General features: G+C 36.2%; 2 protein-coding genes and 1 long non-coding RNA gene across 4 annotated transcripts; 1 reads left to right on the top strand and 2 right to left on the bottom strand.

Annotated features, from left to right (window-relative positions):
- Positions 1-6436: 6436 nt before the first annotated feature.
- LOC103415982 (uncharacterized) lies at positions 6437-13053 on the top strand. 2 transcript variants are annotated; one of them, XM_008354261.4, is made up of 12 exons: positions 6437-7836; positions 8209-8411; positions 8505-8702; positions 9061-9132; positions 9301-9396; positions 9695-9774; positions 9931-10006; positions 10490-10700; positions 10918-11114; positions 11484-11589; positions 11725-11814; positions 11896-13053. In XM_008354261.4, the coding sequence occupies exons 1-12, from the start codon at positions 7311-7313 to the stop codon at positions 12636-12638; spliced, it is 2598 nt and encodes an 865-aa protein (XP_008352483.3). In that variant the 5' UTR covers positions 6437-7310; the 3' UTR covers positions 12639-13053. The 2 variants fall into 2 exon arrangements, with proteins under 2 accessions (XP_008352483.3, XP_028955162.2); XM_029099329.2 differs by having other exon boundaries at positions 11722-11814.
- Positions 13054-15677: 2624 nt separating this feature from the next.
- LOC103427054 (uncharacterized) lies at positions 15678-16465 on the bottom strand. Its single transcript, XR_528248.4, has 2 exons — positions 16298-16465; positions 15678-16053 (listed from the first exon to the last, which is right to left on the bottom strand). It is a non-coding gene; the product is annotated as an uncharacterized lncRNA (long non-coding RNA).
- Positions 16466-18079: 1614 nt separating this feature from the next.
- On the bottom strand, positions 18080-19545 carry LOC103418672 (DNA damage-repair/toleration protein DRT100). Its single transcript, XM_008356774.4, has one exon. The coding sequence runs from the start codon at positions 19395-19397 to the stop codon at positions 18294-18296; it is 1104 nt and encodes a 367-aa protein (XP_008354996.1). The 5' UTR covers positions 19398-19545; the 3' UTR covers positions 18080-18293.
- Positions 19546-21565: the final 2020 nt, after the last annotated feature.

Below are 21565 nucleotides of genomic sequence, written 5' to 3'. Positions count from 1 at the left end.
TTTGGAGCTCTCTCTCATGAGCCCTGTGAAAATCTGGGTGACTTGAAAGTGAATGAGAACGCGATAATCACTGTGTGCAGCTCCATTACCTTTCAAGCTACTCTTTAGTTTCAGCTTTGGTTAAAAGTTGACTCAACTCTGCAGTTTCTGCATTGCTACATATTTTGTGGTGCAAGCTGTAATGATATGCCACGTACTCGAGGGCTTACAACATGCTTAACGTGATCCCACACACCAAACGGTATCAATTGATGGTGGACAGACTAGGACACTTTACAACGAGGCTCAACCAATCACTTCAATGCTATGCTTAGTAGTTTATTTTAATTTTCCGTTTTTGTTGTAGTTGAAACTTTACTTTTATCTAATAGTCACTTGATTTTGATGGAATTACAATGTACTCGGTATACATGACATATTCTACAACACTATAACCCTTGCACTCTTCTCAGAAAGTAACCTCTAAGCATCAATGCTTCAATGTATCATTATGGAAAAAACTGCCGTTTGACCTCTAGAAATATTTTTTTGATAAATTAACTCGTGAATTATTTGAAATTAGTCAATTAACCCCTCACTGTCAAAGTCGATAAAATCTCATCTACTTTGCGGTCAAATATTGACTTGATTTTATCTTAAGAGTGAATCATGTGCTGGTCAACAAAGGGAATGAAAGGATGAAACCCTTCAAATATAACGGTGAGAGATTAATTAACTAATTTCAAATACTGTAGAGAATTAATTTACCAAAAAAATAGTTCAGGTGACTAATTTCAAGGGTCAAATGGTAGCTTACTCATCATTATACATTAGTTAGCTAATCAGATTGTGCTGCAACTCCATTGATATAAATCGACAAAACAAACATAACTTAGTTTTATGAAGTTACCCTCCTTCAATTCAAGCCCATAATACGTGGTTTCAATTAAAACGGTGAGAAAAACAAACCACACTATTTGTTAATGATCTAACTAAGAGTTTTTCTTTTTTAGAATTTTAACAAAACACTCCCGGTATTGTTCACTTTTAACGAAAAACCACATTTTTACCTTTAACTGTCACTATTCACTATACCTTTAAAAATGACTTTTCACTAAAAGGAAAGCTTTTATGGACTTTTCGTTAGTTTTTTTTTTTTGGGAAGGGGGGGTGTTTGGCATTTTAATGTTGTTTAGCATGTCACATATGCATGGTAATTTTCAAGTATTTTGTAACCTTTTGTTTTTATTTATTTTTGGAGGTAGAGTTATTTAAGGTATTATTTGTAGGGTTACCGATACCGATGGTCCTGTTATCTTGTAGCTTTCACTGCGTTATGGTCTCTTTCATGTCGATGTACACGTCTTACCTACATGACGAGCATAATTTTAAGCCTCAGATCATTTTCCAATAATTCCTCCTATGTTGTCATTGTTGTTATTCCCAAGCCAAGTACACAATGGACCAGTTTTGGAGGTCTTACCATCAATTATAAAACTTAAGAGAGCTCTAAGAGCTACAAGTCTTTTACGGGAAGAGATCTCTCCGAATCTCTCCCACCAAATCCAACCAATCAATTGATCCGGACCTTTGAATTTTGATCAAACGGCTAAAATTATTATAACTTTTTAAGGAGCCTCCTGTTTGTAGCCGTTGGATCAAATTTCAAGGGTCTGGATTAATTGATTGGTGGGCTTTTGTGGGAGAGATCCGGAGGGGATCTCTTCCCGTCTTTTACCTTTATTTTATTTTTATTGAGTGGATTGGTGACACCACTCTTTTACACAAGTTTGTACAAAGCCTACTCCATAATGTATTTCAACGATCTGAACCGTTTATATGGTTTTAGAAAGGAGCTCTAAACCTTTAATTCACCAGTCATATAGGTTCAAATCTGTGGTTTTTAGTACACATGATATTGAGGGAAATCTTAAAAGATAGACAGTTTGGATCGTTGAAATACATTACAGAGTGGGCTGCACAAAACATTTCAAAAGTTATGTAAAAAAAGTGATGTCACGAATCTGTCCTCATTACTCTATTTTTTTTTTTAATTTCAAAGGTGCGAAGGAATGTTATTGAAACTTTATCTTAGTTTTATACAAAAAAAAAAATTGCTATTACTAGCGGAGAAAAGAAAATTCAAAATTATTACAATAATTAAAAAAAGAAGAAAGTTTCAAACTCAATGCCCCACTAGAATATTAGATCACATCCTCAAAGCCTTATCTTAATTATTCACTCTTCAATTTGTCAGAAAAAAAAGTAGAGATTTTTGCTTACACCCATCTTTCCCTTTGAGTAAGGAATGATCCCAACTTCCACATCTTGTCAGCAAATGCAAATTTATTTGTTTGAAAACATTAGAAACCAACCACTTATCGTTTTCAGGATCCTCAGCTGCCTTGTAAGCAATGCAAAGTGAAAGTGCAAATGAGAGCAACAATACATGTGCTGTCATGCATATATAGAATAGGCCAGATTTATTCGGATAAGGGTTTGCGACGAGCTTGCTGCTTAAGTGATTAAGAACGTTTATTTATGCACCCGAGGTTCTATGTTTGGGTTTTTTTTCCCGCAATATCGCTTTATATACACACATACATCACACATGCCACTAGGTTATATCATTGCATAAGCAACAGCAAAGGTAATGACTGTAACCGGTAACCTGCAGGATGGAACTGTCGGTGCCTCATGATCTCGTGATTTTTATAGGTTCTTCCTATATCTATACATCACTTGTGACTCAAATATACCTATATATCACTTTTGTGATTTTTAGGTTCTTCCTATATCTATACATCACTTCTTATAATTTGGACATATGAATCGAAGACCCACATATGCTTTGGCTAGAAATGCAATAATAAGACAGAAGTTTGGGCAAAAAGGGTAGAGAAAGACCTAAGAAAAATTGAGAAGCGACTCTAAGAAAAGACATGAAATACTTGGATTTAACGAAATATTTGGCACAAAACCGAATCGAATGACGTTCTAGAATTCATACAGTCGACCCTATTTATTGGTATAAGGCTTTGTTGTTATTATTAAAATATTTTCTTTTGTCAAACGATAGGATATTGACAAACACTTTTACATTCGCATTCGCAATGCTACGACCAAACTATCCTACCATAATAGAGTTAGTTACAACTAAGTATGGTACGATCATTATAAATATGTATCATTATCGACATCTATGTGAATCGAACTTGAAACCCCATCCACCCAAATGAAGACAATACTAGTAAATCAAATATAGTCTATCTAATTCTTTTTAGGTGGGAGATTGTTTTGCAACTTGTTAGCAGATGAGAGAAAAATCAAAAGACAATGGAGCCAGTACTTCATGTTTGCATAAAATGTCGCATGAGTAAAGTTGGTCAACAAAAATGTCCCTCCACATGCAGTAGATCCAAGAAAAAGAAAGTGCATGACTTTGAGTTCACTGTGATTCCTTAGTGCTTTAGGCAATACGCAATCATTGGTCGATAACAAATATCTACTGATGTAATCGTCTGTTCACATCAAAAAAAATTTCTTTCAGCGGGCGATACAGTTATTCTTAAAACGAGAATTTTTAAAACTTAAAACTTCTTGTTTCGGTGTAACATGAGTTCTAAAACTTCTCATTTCGGTGTAACATGAGAAAGACCAAAACATTCACTTCAATTTTCTTCTATCTTTTAAGGACCATGCAACAAATAACAATTACTAGAGGGATAAAAGAGAAAATTACAAATTGGAATAACCTCAGATCCTAATCTTGTGATGTAACAATGACAGCAAAATTCCTTGGAAGTAAGTAAACATCAATTCTTCTGAGATTAATACAGCTGTAAGATGAAGGATGCTGCCAATATGAATTCTTGAAACGGAGACGTGTGATTTTATTTTAATATAACGACATATTATGCACATGGTTCGTTTAGAAATAATTTTAAAAAAGTTGGGAACATTTTTTGTGAAAATATTATTGATTGCAAACTTGTTATTCTTGAAATTTAAAACTAAAACATATTACTTACAATTAAAGAAGAATAATACTAGACTGTGCTATTATAACTGATAGACATGTGACATTTTGGATATTATCATGATTTGGAACTATTTGCAGGATAAATAGTTATAAGTAAACGTTTGCTTCACCTACATAATGAATTATACAACTCATTTGTAAATGATTTTAAAATGATTGAAAACGCTTTTAATAAAATTAACTTTAGAATTCTAGTATTTTGCAGGAACTACTTTCAAATATCTTTTCCAAGAATACTTTCAACAAATTTGAGCATAATAAGAAGTTAACATAATGTTACTTACCTTTCTTATTGTACCTTTTTTTTATAATCATTTTTTCATCTCTCTCCATTCCTATGTCGATCACCAATATTACAGATGATTGGAATCATCTGTTTGACCATTCAACATTCATGCTTCCAAATTAAAAATTGTTGATTGATTGATTGATTAGCATTGTGATAAAATATCATTAGTTAATGTAATTAATTTAATCTTTCTCTTGTCTTCTTTTACCTTCCAACTATTGAGGCACCCTTGACTTGTTCACAGCATATATGGTTGTTGGGAAAAAGGATATTCGTGATTGTGACCGTTCATACATCATGCAATTATAAATTATTTCAAAATTTAAAATTTAAAATTAAATTCACACGATATACAATAAGTGGTCACGATTACAAAATCCTATCGGATCCTTTTTATAGGTTGTTGATGGACATGGACATTATTCACACCACATGAACAACCAAAATATATCTCTACTAATTAATAAAACACTCATTGTCAACCAAAACCTTATGAAATTAGCAGTTTAACCCTCTAATTAAAACAGAACATGAATAAGAAATATGGGGCATAAATGTAATTTCACACAACCAAATTTTACTGTTTTTTTCTTCAAAGCCTCATCTATATGTAATCCTAACATATCTATAATAAAAAAATTAAAAAAAAAAAAACTTTCCACTCCCACATTCTCTATCACTCTCTTCCTCTCTCCTTCCATTTCAAAACCAAAAATAAAAAATTTTCTCACACACTTTGTGTGTGCCCATATGCTAGTGAAAAATAATGAAAGCTATTTTGTAGTAAGGATCGTTCTCCTTGCTAAATTAAGGTTTAGATTGAGTCTTGTTGTCGACAATCTTTCTTAGTGGACAATTTGTAAAATACAAAGGAAAGAGAGACTCTCTCGGTAAGTTTTTAAAGAAATTTGTGGTATACTCTAATTCTGGGATAGGGTGGGCACCCCTCCCTCTAAACTTTTTCTCAAAAAAAAAAAAAAAAAAGTCCAAAAGCTTTCACAAAAAAGAAAGGAAAGTGCAGGTTTGAATTGTGAATTATTAAGTGTAAATGAAAAGAATTTTTTTATCCTTTTAAGTACAAATGTGGATAAAAAATTTCATGTAATTTTGAGCAATCAAACAATAGAGAAATAAGGGTAAATTACTTTTTATTCCCTTGGGTTTGGGGTCAATTTCAATTTCTTACAACATCTTTAAAACATTTTAATTTCATACATTTACTTATCATCTTATTTCAATTTCATACATCCGTTAGAAAATCCTTTAAATGATGATGTGGATGCCAATTTTTTGCCACGTGGCAAAAAAATAATTTTTTATGCATTTTAAATATTATAATAATTTATCTTATTAAAAAAAGAAAAAAAAGAAAGAAAGCCATCTTCTTCCCCAAGCACACCCATCCCACCCCACCTGTCCTGCAACCCCCCCACCCCACCCACAAACACCTGCACACTAGCGTATCAGGAAGCTTCTAGGGCTTCTTCAAGATCGAGTTGCGACGCGACTTTACGGCCAATGCGGTCAGCGACGACGAGGTCTGCATGGGTGACATCGCACATAACGATTTCGTCCTCCCAGGACATGGCGTTCCGGTGCCCGAGGGTGGGTTTTGGGTAGGGTGGTGTGGGGGTAGGGTGGGATGGGTGTGCTTGGGAAGAAGATGGTTTTTTTTTTTTTAAATAGGATAATTTATTATAATATTTTAAATGCATAAAAAAAAAAATATTTGGCATCATGTCATTACTTAATGGATTTTCTAATAGATGTATAAAATTGAAATAAAATGAAAAGTAAATGTATGAAATTGAAATGTTTTAAAGATATTGTAAGGAATTAAAATCGATACCAAACTTGAGGGGGGGTAAAATATAACTTACCCGAGAAATAATTGACTTAAATAAAAGGAAAACTAATGAAAAATGTTTGAAAAAAATTAAGTTTTAGACAAAATAAAGGATAAAGTGAATAATATCAGAATTAATTTTTTAGTGTAAAAATATAATTTTTCATTAAAATAAACAGTACCAAAAACTTCTCGTTACAGTTCCTTTAAATAAAAGTTCAGAAGGATAGAAATTATAAAAAATATAAATATAAATAATGAGTAAAATAAATAAGGACGGAAAGTAGACGGTTGAAATTTCAGTTGAAAAGAGAGCGAAAAGAAGGCCATCTGTTGGTGCTGCTTTCTTCTACTCCACAGGGACATTTCCGATGGCCATCAAACCCCCAACCTTCGCTCGGTCAAACCCGCCTCAAAACACGACACCGTATCCGTGATCTTCACCTCACTTCCCTCTCTCTATATCTCTGTGTAACTGTGTATATATAGATAGATATAGTAAATATATATATATAAATTCTGTAGAATTATTCCTCTGAAAATATTCCAAATTAAATTTACCCAAATAATGACCATTTCTTAGCTTTCACGGGATGGTTTTGGTTTTTGATATAGATTGCAATCTTGGACTCTAGCCTCTCTCTCTCTCTCTCTCTCTCTCTCTCTCTCTCTCTACTTTCTGTGTGTGTATAAATAGAAGATTAGCCACGCACTCTCACCTTCTCACTCCCACATGTGCTTCTGTTTTTAACTTTTTCTTGTTCCTTCTCTCTCCTTTATAAATTATACAGTTGTTCCCTGAATTTGGAGTGAGTTGTCTTCTGGGTTTTGCCAAAAAACAGATGCTTTGATTTTATTCAATTGGGCTTTTGAGCTCAAACTGCCTGTTTTCTGGTGCTTTGTACTCTAATGTTATTGAATGTTGTGACTTTCAGAGAATTTCTTTGTTGGGTTTTTGTTAAAAATTTAACACTTTGATTATTTTGTGACTTCCAGAGGTTTTAATTGTTGGGTTTTGGTAAAGTTTTATTGTTTTTATATTGGCAGTTGAATGTGAAGTTTGTGGACTGAATTTTGACTGCTTAGTGGGGGTGTTTTTGGTGTTTATTTACTTGGTTTCAATCATATTGGGATCATTTTAATCTGGGGTTTTGATGAAAATGAAGGGCTTTGTGTTTATTGATTTGTTAGCTGTGTTTGTAATCCTTCTTCTATGTGGTTTTGCTGTGGGGAAGGAATGTACAAACATCCCTACTCAGCTTTCATCACATACTTACCGGTATGACCTCTTATCTTCCCACAATGAGACACTCAAGGAGGAAATATTCTCATACTACCACTTGATACCTACCGATGATTCGGCGTGGATGGATTTGCTCCCAAGAAAGATACTGAGGGAAGAAGATGAAGTTGAATGGGGGATGATGTACCGGAAAATGAAAACTTCTGGCGGTTTTGAGGCCTCCGGAGGTTTTCTTAAGGAAGTGCCATTGCATGATGTGAGGTTGCATCCAACTTCACAACATGGAAGGGCACAGCAAACAAATTTGAAGTACTTATTGATGTTGGATTCAGATAGTTTAATTTGGAACTTTCGTCAGACAGCGGGTTTGCCAACCCCTGGAACACCATATAAGGGTTGGGAGGACCCGACTTGTGAGCTTCGGGGTCATTTCGTAGGTTAGTCTTATTTGTTAACTCATTCCCTTTGTTTTCTCTGTCAACATTGTTAAGCCTTTTGATCATATCTTTAGTCTAATTTCTCTGTTCTTACATGTTAATACATTTCTTCATTGATATTGTCTTCTCATATCTATACAATGTGACTGTGTTTACTTCAATTTTAGTTTGGAGAACACTTGCACATTGTTCCGATTATTTTGGGGAACGACTGATATATTATAGAGGCATTCCCTGCCTCCACGTTCTACTGCCTTGGTCTCTGATATATAATTGAAATTCAGCAATGGAGTTGTTTTCAATTGCGATTTTATTTTTTGAAAATTCGGGTTGTGTGGAGGTGTATAAATGTCTTGCTTTTTTATTTTGAAGGGCATTACTTGAGTGCAACAGCACAAATGTGGGCTAGCACTCATAATCAGATCCTCAAAGATAAAATGTCAGCACTGGTGGACAGTCTCTCTCTTTGTCAGAAAAAAATTGGCAGCGGATATCTTTCTGCCTTTCCATCTGAAGAATTCGATCGATTTGAAGCTGTTAAGCCTGTCTGGGCTCCTTATTACACCATTCACAAGGTAGAATCTACTTAGTTTATTATCTATTGCCAGTACTTCATTTTGATTCGAAGGGATGCATCATTAGCTTTTCTGAATTGTCCACTTCGACAGATATTGGCAGGCCTCTTGGATCAGTATATATTTGCTGATAATGCTCAGGCGTTAAAAATGGTCACATGGATGGTTGAGTACTTTTACAACCGTGTTCAGAATGTGATATCCCAGTACAGTGTAGAAAGGCATTATACTGCACTCAATGAAGAAACTGGTGGGATGAATGATGTTCTTTATAAGCTATATGCTATAACGGTATGTAAGATTTATTATAATGTACTCTTGGCTCATCTTTTAGATTGTTCATTTTTTGTGCAGACAGTTAATTCTGTCTTTGACCTGGTTGGAATTAGCAGTAGTAGGAAATACCATTCTTATTTGTTAGGACCTTTCTTTGAAAATATGGTATTTGGGAGATAAAACAGCTCATGTATGTCATATGCCCTGTTCTAAACATTAGGAAAAAGCCCATGTAGAAGTTTCATGGAATTTACTATTTCGATGGCAACCACATCAGAACTCTAGTTTCCATTGATATGTGAACTACTTTATAGACTTTTAGTATTTTGAACATTAGAGTTGTGGCATTGACCTTTCTTGTTACCATGCGCAGGGAGATGCAAAGCATTTATTGTTGGCTCATCTTTTCGACAAACCATGTTTTCTGGGAGTGCTGGCAGTGCAGGTAACCATTATTTTCGGTTCAGTATGTCTAGCTTGACCCTAGGTTTCTTGCAGATTTTGTTTTCCTTTCTCTTCCCGTTGGTAAACACCAGCCATGACAGCTAATTTCTAGCTTCTCTGAACCTTATCTTTTGGAATCCCTCTCATCAAGTAGTTTTGATATTTGTAGGCTGATGACATATCTGGTTTTCACGCTAACACGCATATCCCAATTGTTATCGGTGCTCAAATGCGATATGAAGTCACTGGTGATCCACTTTATAAGGTAAATGATTTATTCGTCTTTTAGAGTATCTGAACAAGGATTATCAACAAATCCTAAGATCCTTTCTACGGTTTATGTTTTGTGCTCAACAAATAAGCTTTTCCCCCTTGCACATGATCACCATGCGAGTTTGTATGGATGTTACTTATCTTTTTGTAAATGGTATTGCTCTTGCGTTTTTTATTATGTTTTTAATCTTTCGATTACCATTTTTTCTATTTCCTTAGTGACTATATCATTAGTATTAGCGAAGGGTTGTTTATTCTGACATTTATAAAAAAAAATCTGAAATTTTCAGGAAATGAGTACTTTCTTTATGAACATTGTTAACTCTTCTCACAGCTATGCAACCGGAGGGACATCAGTGAGCGAGTTCTGGTACTAAAATTCAGATATTGATGTTTCATTTTTAGCTCATTCATAATAAGCTCTTCCTTTTGCCTGAATCCCAGTACTACTTTGAGGATAAGTACTTATAAAGTCTTAACATGGATCCCGAATTGTTTGGATTTGCTTTCCTCAACTTGTGAACAGGTCCAACCCTAAAAGGTTGGCGAGCACTCTACAAACTGAGAACGAGGAGTCGTGCACAACTTATAACATGCTGAAGGTATGCCCATTGTAATCGTTCTCAAGGCTGAAGGATTTTTTATAAGTTATGCGGGAATTGATTGATTGATTTTAAATTCAAGTTTATTTCATTTCATAAAGCTAGAACTGGTGCTGGCGTACCTTATATATCTTACACGATAGCCCTTATTCTATAAAAGGACCCTTCACTCTCCTCATTAAGAGAGGCCAATTCTTAGGCCTGACGCTCACCCTCTCAAAGCCTCGCTCTCACATTACAGAGGCTCTCTCCCTCACAATCCTCTCAGAGAAATACATTATCAATGTGGACGTAGCCCAAACATTGGGGTGAACCACGATACATCTTGTGTTATTTACTTTCTTGCAGATTCACAGTCGGATTTACGTTGTTCCAAGACCCTTCCGGTTTTGTGCATCAACAATTATCGTTTGAGTTTTGTTGTTATGCACGATAAAAGGCCTTTTTCTGCTGCTACTTTACCACATCTCAATGATCTTGTAGGTCTCTCGCCACCTGTTTAGATGGACCAAAGAAACAGCATATGCGGATTATTACGAGCGAGCTCTGACAAATGGCGTGCTAAGCATCCAAAGAGGGACAGAGCCTGGAGTTATGATTTACATGCTTCCACTGGGTCGTGGAAATTCCAAGGCCAGAAGCTACCATGGTTGGGGAAAACCCTTCGAGACTTTCTGGTGCTGCTATGGCACTGGTATGAGATTTATTGGGATTTTCTTGTCCCTCTTACCTTTCCCTTCAAGGGAATTTCAGATTCTTTCTAAAATCGTCATGATCTATATATCGTAATGATGTGCCTTCTCATTTTCAATTTGTTCTGATGGAAGAAAAATTTAGATTGCATTTTGACTTGTTTCTGTAAGCACTGTGAATGACCGTCAGTTTTGTCTAAGTTCTTAATGCTTTTGTAGGTATTGAATCATTCTCAAAGCTAGGAGATTCCATATATTTTGAAGAGGAGAAAGAAGCTCCTGCTCTTTACATTATCCAGTATATCTCAAGCTTCCTTGATTGGAAATCCGGACAAATAGCGCTTAATCAGACAGTTGATCATGTCAATTCATGGGATCCTCACCTTAGAGTTGCGCTAACGTTTTCTTCAGCGGAGGTATGTATGACATTGACATTGACATTATCATTATCAGACAAGTTTTTATCTCTTTCGATGTTCACAATTCATCCTTCTGCCATCTTATTGCTTAGTCTTTGTTGCAATTGTGTTTCTACTCTTTCTCTGATACGCACAGCAGTTCTCTTATTTTCATTAGGATTTGTGAAACACTTTCAAGGACATCATAAACACGTCCTCCAGTGTTTGACACTCATTTAGAAACCTATAAAAGAGTCACCCTTGTCTATAAACAAACATGTGTATGTTTCGGTATAGATTCACTAAAACAAACACATGTAGCGTCATTTTGTCTTGTGCCCTTGTGAGTCAAACATAGAATTTTTATACTGGATCTAAATGATGCAGGGGACAGGCAAATCATCTACGTTGAACTTGCGAATTCCAATTTGGACAGATTCAAATGGTGCAAAAGCAGCATTGAATGGTCAAAGTCTGAGTGTTCCAGCTCCAGGTGAGAGTGACACTCGCAGTTCCCTCTCTATTTCTGCAGTTGGTATCAGTTGAACACTCATTCGAACCTCTTTGCGTTTGATTTTGGGTGCAAACTATAGGATTAATCGATATTATTTTCGTATTCGTGGAGCAGGTAGTTTCCTAACAGTCACAAGAAAATGGAGTCCTGGTGACATTTTGACCCTTCAGCTGCCCATTAGTCTAACAACAGAAGCTATTAAAGGTAGTTTATAGTATATTCCTATAGGTAACCAAAACATTCTTTTATGAATGATACATAACTGACAAATCCTTCAAATTTCAGATGATCGGCCTGAGTACGCTTCGGTTCAAGCAATTCTTTATGGTCCGTATCTGCTTGCGGCTCATACGAGTGGTAACTGGGACATTAATACTGGCTCTGTTAGGTCTCTTTCGGACTGGATAACTCCAATCCCTTTCTCATATAATAACTTCTTGGTTTCTTTATCACAAGAGTCCGGAAGCTCAAGTTTCGTCATAGCCAACTTAAACGAATCAATTGGATTGGAGAAGTTTCCTGAAACTGGCACTGATGCTGCTAATCATGCCACTTTCAGACTCGTTATAAGTGACATGTCCACAGAACTCTCTTCAGCGAATGATGTTATAGGCAAATCGATCATGCTAGAACTGTTTGATCTTCCAGGAAAGGTTGTGGTGCAGCAAGGGATAGACGAGAACCTCGGTATAGCAGACATGTCCACTAGTAGGGACACTTCAGTTTTTCGTTTGGTTCAAGGTTTGGATGGAAAGAACACCACAGTATCCTTAGAGTCCGAAAGCAACCAAGGTTGCTATGTGTATAGCGAAAACGTTGAGGCAAATGCAGACTTGAAGCTCGTCTGCAGTTCAGAGTCATCGAGCGCTGGATTCAATCAGGCAGCCAGCTTTGTGATGAACAATGGAATAAACCAGTATCATCCAATCAGCTTTGTTGCTAAAGGGACACCAAGGAACTTTCTTCTAGCGCCATTGTCGACCTTCAAGGACGAATCTTACACCGCTTATCTCAACATTTTGACCTGATAAGTAGGGTTCAGATTGTGGAAGCTGGAGCTGATCTATTCAATAAGCAAACTGTTTGTGATGGTTTTTCTCGGGATGGCATTCGTTGCTTCAGTTTCGTTCATTGCTTCTGTGCACATAGGGCGGGATGAACTTACTCATTCAGGAATCTTAGTAGAGATCACAGAGCTTAGAAGTTGGGTAAAAAATAGGTTATTTATTCTAGTAATTATCTTGAGACCATTTGTACCCATGCCAAGAAATAATCACTGTAGCTTTATGTTGTTATTCATGAAGAATATTTAGGGTGTGAAATATGAAGTGATGAAAGCTTGGCTCCTTGAGATTGAGTAGAAGTAACACTTCAAGATACTTTGTGACTGATTTACGAAACATCATTAATGTTTTTACTGTATCCAATCATTTATTTTTTATCTAGTTCGATGACTAAACGATTTCATATTTGTAGATATCATCTTTACAAAGTAATTTGTATTATGAACAAATTCGGTCATAAGCGCAAAGTTTTGTGAATCGGTGACAAACCATATTGACGAGGAACTCCTACTCATTCATTGAGAGCCAAGCTAATTCTATATTAAATTGGCTGGGGATTAGAAAATTAAATCATGCATGCTATGTTTGTCTATTTATTTAGTCACGACTACAAGGATTATAAACAATGGACGAGAGTTAATACGTTGTGTTATTTGGGGAAAAAAAATCACTCCGATAGTCTAAATTATGTGAAGAAAAAAAAAAAGAACATAAATATGAATACAACATAAACAAGAACACCAAAAACGCTGATCATATTTTTAACATGAAAAATATGTACAAATAGAACTGATTACAACATTTTTAATAAAAACAAAAACAAAATTAGTACATAATACGAACAATAAAAAAAATACTAAATTATAATTCACATACGACATTGTTCGATTTTCAAATATTCTATTTTACTTTCAATTTTACCCTCACAATCCCACTTGTCTATTTTCTCGACAGAAATAGCAGCGTGGGACCAGCGTGACGTGATGACCTGGACTTATTTCCAGCACTACAGTATACCAGAAAAAAATGGGCCCAATTGTTCTAAATGGGCCCTTCTATGAAAAACCTAATAAGACTTTGGGCCTTTCTACATATATGTTCCACCTAGGGTTTGAAATTTTTCGTCGTCGTTTTAGGGTAAGGGTTTGAGATAAACTTCAGGAATCATGATATCGTCGCTTGTAGTGCAATAACGGTCACGTACACAAGTGTTTTTTTTACCATCAATTGAAGTTTTGAGGGGCTTATTTTTCAAGAAACAATACTTTGCTACTCAAAGATGAGCAAGAACTTATACTTAAAATTTCTTTCATTGTCAATTTATAGAACTTCGCGTTTATAATCAGGACCGTTCATATTATAAATCATCCTATAAAGATCGTCTTTGCAAAAAATAAATTAAAACTAAGGTCGTTTAGTCATCAAATTGTTTAAAAACAAATGAATGGTATTGATAAAAGCATTACGAACCATTTATGCATGGCCAAATCGGACAAATGGTCTCCGTGGTCATAAGGTATTCGGAAGATAGCCCATGTGATTTAAAAATTCGAATTTAAACCCTTGTGGTGAAACCTGTTAGGATTTATGCTCCACATTGAAACTTCTGTTTGTTACTCCGTTAGTAGCAAGTGCCACCCTTCTCTTTCTCTCTTTTCCATCTTCTCATCTTCCTTTCTTTCTTCTATCTCTGCAACCTGCCGAACCAAAAATAGAACCAACGTGACAACTTCATCTTCCCAATCGGTCGATTCGATTCCCCATCTTAAATAGAAGCTATGGAAGCTACTCATTCTTCCACTCTCTCTGCCCAAACCCGTAGCCATCTCCTTTCACCAATTGAGGTTTTTGAACCACCATTCCAAGTGGGTTGGATCACAGCAGGAAGCCAATTTTGATCAGCTGCTTCTGGGAAAAGCTGCTTTATCATCCTCTCAAGCAGCTCAAGCTTTGTGCCGCGCCACCCTCTTGAAAAAAATTGAGGGCTCAACTTTGTTCTGTGCATGAATGCACCATAAACATGGTCCAAAACACAGTGGAGCATTCCCAGATTCGCAGTCACCATTTTTGAGAGAAACCCAAAAATTCAAACACCAAAATTTTCACAAAAGGTTGGGAACAGAATTTAGATGGAATTATATGCAAATTTTCAGAAATAGAGAAGAACCCAGAATCCAGTGTTGGGAAAAATAAAAATTTGTGAATTTTGTCATCTAAAAATCATGATTTTGGGGATGAATAGATTAGAGATTACTTGAAATTTTGAAATAAATACTAAAGAACTATGACCATTATGAATCGAGAGGCATGGGCAGTGAAGAAATCAATAGGAAACTGAGAAGAATGAATTGGTGAGGCCAAAGGAGATGAGAGGAAAGGGGGTGGTGAGAGAGTCCATAACACGAAAGCAAAAGGGGAGAGAGGGAGAAGAGAGAGATTAGCAGGGGATCCAAAATACGGAAGTAAAAGTACAATTTTACCAATCCATTTAACGGACACTTAACAGAAAAGTCACCTTGGACTAAATTTGCTAACAAACTATACCACAGGGTTTTAAATCAGAATTTTTTTACCACAGGGGCTATCTTCCGAATACCTTAAAACCACAAGGACCATTTATCCGATTTGGCCTTTATGCATTTGCTACAATAGATTGACTAAACGACCTTAGTTTTAATTTATTTTTTGCAGAGATGATCTTTATAGTGTGATTTATAGTATGAACGGTTCTGATCATAAGCACAAAGCTTTGTGATTAAAATACTAAGAATTTTGAGTAAGAATTCATACTCATCTTTCAGTAGCCAAGTATTGTTCTAAATGTTTTCAATGGTTTAATCCTGTTTACTTAGCAACTTGGACAGAATGCTCATGGTTTTACCAGATTTTTAGATTTCTTTTGGCTTAAGCTACGTTTAGCCTTTGAGTCAATGCAGAAAACAGTAATGACCACCTCACACCAAAAAAAAAAAAAGGAACAAGAATTCTTAAGACACAAGAAAATTATGAACTAAAGATAGATACTGCATTAGAATCTGAGTTACAGGAACTATGGCTACTCAATAACCAAGTTACCAACAATCTATAAGTCAGGGACGCTATTCGTGAGGACCGTGGTGCCTAATTAATTAATTCCTGGAGACCCTATGGAGGAACCTCGGTGACTGTTACTAGAGAATAGAGCTCCTCCTTGCCATCTTCTTCTTCGTTTCTTTGCCGGCCAATGCGCATGCGAACCCTCATCGGCACACTTCGGATACCATGGCTCCAGATTAACTTGTTCAGCTTCACATCGACCCTGACGTCTGTGGTTCCCATAACCTTCTGAGCAAACTTCCAAATCTCCTTTATGGCATTGGACGCTTTCTTTTTGAATGTGCTGCAGAACAACAACAAAACACAGCATCAGGAAATTTCTATCCAGTACTATACTGATTTAGGACAAGACCAACAAACAAAGAATGGCAGTATTCCATTGAGGAGCATGAAGAGAATATTGAGCCACAGATTCAAAATGTACACAACTAAACGGTCTAGTTCTTGAATTAAACGGCTACACATAGCATTTGACTCTCTTAACACCAGAAACTTAGGAAATGATTAGGTTCAACCTCAGATACTACCTTAATTGCAACGACTCAAAGGCTATATTTTTGGTGTGAGGTGGCCATTACTGTTTTCTGCTGGCAGCACGAGATCATATGACATGTGCTACCAGAAATACTGGAAATAAATTGATATGTTTATCTCGTCACATGGCAACCGGTACGCGTCACGCGTTCACAGTTAGTACACTGTTCACCGTTTCGGACCCCCTTCGTGAATGTAAATTGTACAGCTGGGCCTTAGGAGAGTCATTGTCTCTCAATAATGCTTCACGTGTGATGTCTTGTTTTGATGTTCTTGAATCCTTGAAACTGATATCAAGTCTTAGTCTGAGAAATGTACGTGAGAGCAACTTACAATAACGGGATCGCTGCATTGTAGTGTTTCATTTAATAATGCATTATTATGTGTGCATTTTCAGAAGGAACACCACGTGACGTTAACCTGATTAGTGGATTTGTTTATGTCAACAGCTATGAAAATGGTCAAGTGGGTTGTACTAAGGTTACTGGTTAATTTAGTTGGAGTGCCAGCTGAAACTTGTGGATAGATGAGTTGTAGGCTTGTTGTCACATTTGGCCACAAGTTTTGTGCTTAGGATTGGATTTTATTGTATTACTCATTAGATTTGAGATTTGTTGAAGTGACAAATGAACGCTTCATTTTCAAATTTATTCAAGTTAAAGGAGTCAGATGTTATAAGATGATGACACTATACTCGTTTGAGGGGATTGAAAATGTTAAGTTTCTTTCATGACTAATTTGTTTTTACATTTGTTTCTTTCATTACTAATTTGTTTTTACATTCAACTCGACCAAAATATAAAAGTTGAAATTTATTTATTCTTTCAAAGTGCAGTGTACGTTAAATCTAATGAATTATCTTTTCTAATTAAATCTAATGAGCTATCTTAATTAAATCTTAAGCACCATACCTGGAAGCTAACGACCTTCCAAACCTATTATCTACCTTTTACATAGGAGGAATTCGAATCACTAAGTTATCCTAATCCTACCCATATAACTTTTCCTTTCACTTATTACTTGAACTAACGTCAAGGACTTCATGAATTTGTAATACTTTTTCCCTCAAAAGGTCCCATTTTACCATCCCTAATTTCCCTATGTGTCCTCTGTTTCCCCTCCCGTTTCAAGTTTAGGTTCCCTATTAGTCTAGAAGGTCCATCTTGCACGGTTCTCTCCTTGTCTAGGAGGCCTCACCTCTAGGAGAAATCCGTTAATAGGGCAGTTTAATTTGGTAACATGTAAACCAATTTTTACAAGAGTGAGATCAGAATGAAACCGAAATGCAAAAAGACTCGTTTGTTTATGTAAACTATCAAACAAATGATGTGATCAAGTATGTTGTCCTATTGAATATTTCTCCTCTGAAAACTTAGGTCCGTCACTGGGTAAAGGTTAATTAGTAGGTTAGAAATTTTTTTAAAATGATTGCATGCAAAAGGGTTTTTTTCGAATTTCAAAAGTGGTATGTAATCCTGTAAACAGCTTCCCTTCAATTATTGGCATTCCAAAAGCAAAAATAAAAAATAAAAAAACCACTATTTCATCTTTTTCCTCTAACAAAATTGGACGATGACTGCTCCTAAAGAACATTTTGCATTTTCATGGTCGACGATCTCATCAATTTGCATAAAATGAGTCGACATAGTTTGCCCTTCCTCTTTTTAGTCACAAGTCAAAACATATTTGTGGCCCCAACCAAATACTCTCCATATATTCATGCAAAATTACGTACATATTAAAAAATAAACACTAAAATTGTCGTAATAACAACGTTATAACAGACGACAGAATATCAATATTAAATAAGTTTAAATTACAGAGAGCAGAATGCAAACATTCGAAGCACACTGCTTTATCAATTTAGCTAAACCTAAATCCGCAGAACAACGTTTAGGTTCGATAAAAAATTGAAAATTTTGACTTTAATAAGCGCAGTAAACACACCAATAATATAAAATATAAACACCTTCACAATCTATCTTTAAGCTAGCAAGTTTTTAGTGGCTTGCCACATAAGCAATCGTTGTAGCTAAAAGACGACGCTTCAAGGTGGTCGAACGGCGAGCCGGCCGGAATCCGCCCGCAAAGGTGGTTGTGGCTCAAATCTAAGTGCCCGATATATGAAGCCGAAATGATAGATTTCGGGATATCGCCCCTTAAACTATTGAACGACAAATCAATCGCCGTGAAGTACGATCGCGGTCCGAAAACATCCGGTATCAGGCCCGAAAGAGAGTTTCGGCTCAAGTTCAAGTTGCTAATGGCCGATACAATTAAACTGGGCGGTATACGACCCGATATTTTGTTGCAATCGAGATTTAGCGTTGCAAGAACCGCCATTTTGCCGATTGTAGCAGGAATCGGACCCGAAAGCTGGTTCAAGGAAAGATCCAGATCCGCGAGACGGTAAATTTGCGAGATCGAGCTCGGGATGGTACCGGTGATCAAGTTTCGGCTCAGCAAAGCCCGGCTCAGCATTCCTAGTCGGCCAAAATCTCGGGGCAACTCGCCCGATATTTTGTTGTTTCGGAGGTCAAGGTGCATGAGGCTGGAGAGGTTGGTGAGCGAGGCTGGTATTGGGCCGGAGATGAGGTTATCGGCGAAGTTGAGAACCGTGAGACGGTGTAGCCGTCCGATACCGGCAGGAATCTCGCCGGAAATTCTGTTTCCGATGAGGTCAAGGATGCGGAGGAAAGGGAGCGTAGTGATGCATTTCGGAATCTCGCCGGTAATTCCCTTCCAGTCGGCGATGGTGACGCTGGAGAGACGAGTGAGGCGGCAGATGGCCGGGGAGATCGTACCGGTCATGTACCCGGTCCGGTGGGACTTCTCGTAAATCGGGTCCTCGGACTCGCCCCTCAGGTTTATGTCGGCAACACGGCGGGACTGTTGATCGCAGCTGATGCCTTTCCAGTTGTGGCAGCAATCGGTACCGACCCACGAGTTGAAGATCCCATGCTTCGATTCGTGGAGCGCCGACTTGAAAGCCAGCAGAGCTGCCCGGTCTGAAGGCGGACAGCCCTGAACGGCACAAGTAACTGCGAAGAGTGTAATGGCCACTGCCGTTAAGTAAAGACGCACAGCTCCCATTTTTCTAAAGAATTGCTAACTGTTTGTTTACAAAGTATTTATGTTTTTGTTTGTGAGATTCAGTAAGGATGTGCGTTGAGTTGTGTGCTGTCAGGTTTAGGAACTTGAAGCAGGGACAAGAGGGAAGGAGATGGGCATGAACTTACTGAGTCTCAGTGTGTTTATATATATACAGTTAGATTAATTTTTTGTGACGGTTTTGCCCCTAACGTGGGTGTTTAGGGTTTATTAGCTAGATTGACTTCGAGAAATTTTTCATGTGGCCAAACATAGTCTGGTACAGTAAGTGTCATAATATAAGTGATTGGAATTTAAATTTTTTTCTTAACCATTTAACCATTTGTATTATAACACTTAATGTATCTATCTATCTAGTACAAAGTGTTGTAATACAAGGGGTTGAAATTTAATTTTTTTCTTAAATATCTAACCATTTGTATTATAACACTTAGTGTGTTGATATGCGTTTCAAGCATTTTGAAAAATCTCTTATTGACTTAGGTGTTGGGTGACTGCACTTTTCAAGACTTGGAGTATATATGACAATGAGTATCGTTTTCAATTCCTATGCTTCCTCAAATTTTCATTGTATTATTGCCACATCACAAGATTGATTCACACGACATATTATAATAATGCAATTATGTACAAGATATTTGAAAATACATAATGTGTGGATGTGTGTGTGTTTCTTATTGATTGAAGATTTGGAGAACTCATGCAGACAAACATGTAAGGATTAAAATAGTTGATACAGTTTGAGAGAGAGATGGATAATTTAGTACTCGTATTAGTATTTATTTTAGGTAATGAGGTTAAGATAAATTATGAATATGTGTAATGACTCGTAACTGAGGTATACTATGTAATTGAACGCATGAACAAGTTGGGAAAGAAATAAGGTTAAATCTTGCATCTTTTCATGAGGAATGTAGATATCCATTCTTTGCAAATAATATATCTTTACTGTATAAATTTTATAACCAAAATCATTCAATTTCTAAACCTTCATTAAAAGATCATCTTAAAAAGAATCATTGAAATCGGATTGTTTATATATCTAAATTTATGGAACAATGGACAAGGTGAGTATCAAGTAACATGTTAACCATCTACATATTTAATACATTTGGATGTCTAAATAATTACTTTGTCGGAGATAAGACTAAAATAAATTTGTAATATGTAGAATCACTAATGATTAGGTAACTATTGGGGAAAAATTATAGTATTGGATAGTATTTAACATTTATATATGATCGATTTAGGAGATGATCAGAAAGGGTGTGGATGAAATTTGAGGCTTGGTGGGGCTCAAAAATAATAATTGAAATATATACAGCTCAACATGGGGGCATATGAGAGTGGGTGGAGGAAGAAGATAAGGGTGGGGAGGGGCTTTGGATAAATTTTGCTGGGAGTACGATGAGAGTTGGAGCACATGGCAGCTTGAGGTCCATATATAAATATATAGGTTAAAACATTACATAAGTTTAGAGAGAGAGAATGTTAGGGTTTTTCATAAATTTTATGTCAGGGATTATGTATCTGCATAAAATAAAGTCTGACTTTGAGTTAATTCCATCGAATAGGTTGGCCGTATGCATGGAACAGAACAAAGTAATTGTCGTAGAAGAGAAAGAAACTTTCTTTTTCTTTCTTGATACCAGTGATATTGCATGATGAATATTCGGACTTGAAACCTCATTTGCATAAATAATGCTCCTAGTTACGAGAATAAAAGAAAGAAATTAAATACCAAAAACTTGAGAAGTTCTCCAAACCTAAGCATATATATAGTCTCGCTAATTAGTAGATACCACATTATTGCAGACAATGTAATTGGGAGATGACAGCCAGAGATGACAAGTTTCACGAAGCAACATTTTATAGAGTGAAAAACTATAGGTAGATCGAAGAGGGAAAACAAGACAAAGGAATATATATATATATATATATATATATACACCCAAGCAATCTGATTTTTGTACTTGATTCGATGAGCACTTCCCTTTTCTGTCATTGTCTTTGCAATTATGCTTTGATGATCATGACACTGGACGAATTAATACCGACCTTGTCACTATTCTTTTAACCATTTGAACTATAAATTGAATATTTTAAGTTTATTTTCTGTTGCACTCGGCGTGGAAAAATATTGAAAGCTA

This window comes from Malus domestica, chromosome 03, assembly GCF_042453785.1.
Source record: "Malus domestica chromosome 03, GDT2T_hap1".
NCBI lineage: Eukaryota > Viridiplantae > Streptophyta > Magnoliopsida > Rosales > Rosaceae > Malus > Malus domestica.
Note: the sequence above shows the minus strand (reverse complement) of the source record. Positions and strands in the feature narration are given on the sequence as shown.

Excerpts from the sequence above, each read along its gene's own strand:
- LOC103418672 (XM_008356774.4), bottom strand. The coding sequence starts at position 19,397 with ATGGGAGCTGTGCGTCTTTACTTAACGGCAGTGGCCATTACACTCTTC.
- LOC103415982 (XM_029099329.2), top strand. The coding sequence starts at position 7,311 with ATGAAAATGAAGGGCTTTGTGTTTATTGATTTGTTAGCTGTGTTTGTA. Across the intron at positions 8,703-9,060 it reads ATAAGCTATATGCTATAACG|GGAGATGCAAAGCATTTATT; the intron begins GTATGTAAGATT and ends TACCATGCGCAG. Across the intron at positions 9,133-9,300 it reads TGGGAGTGCTGGCAGTGCAG|GCTGATGACATATCTGGTTT; the intron begins GTAACCATTATT and ends TGATATTTGTAG.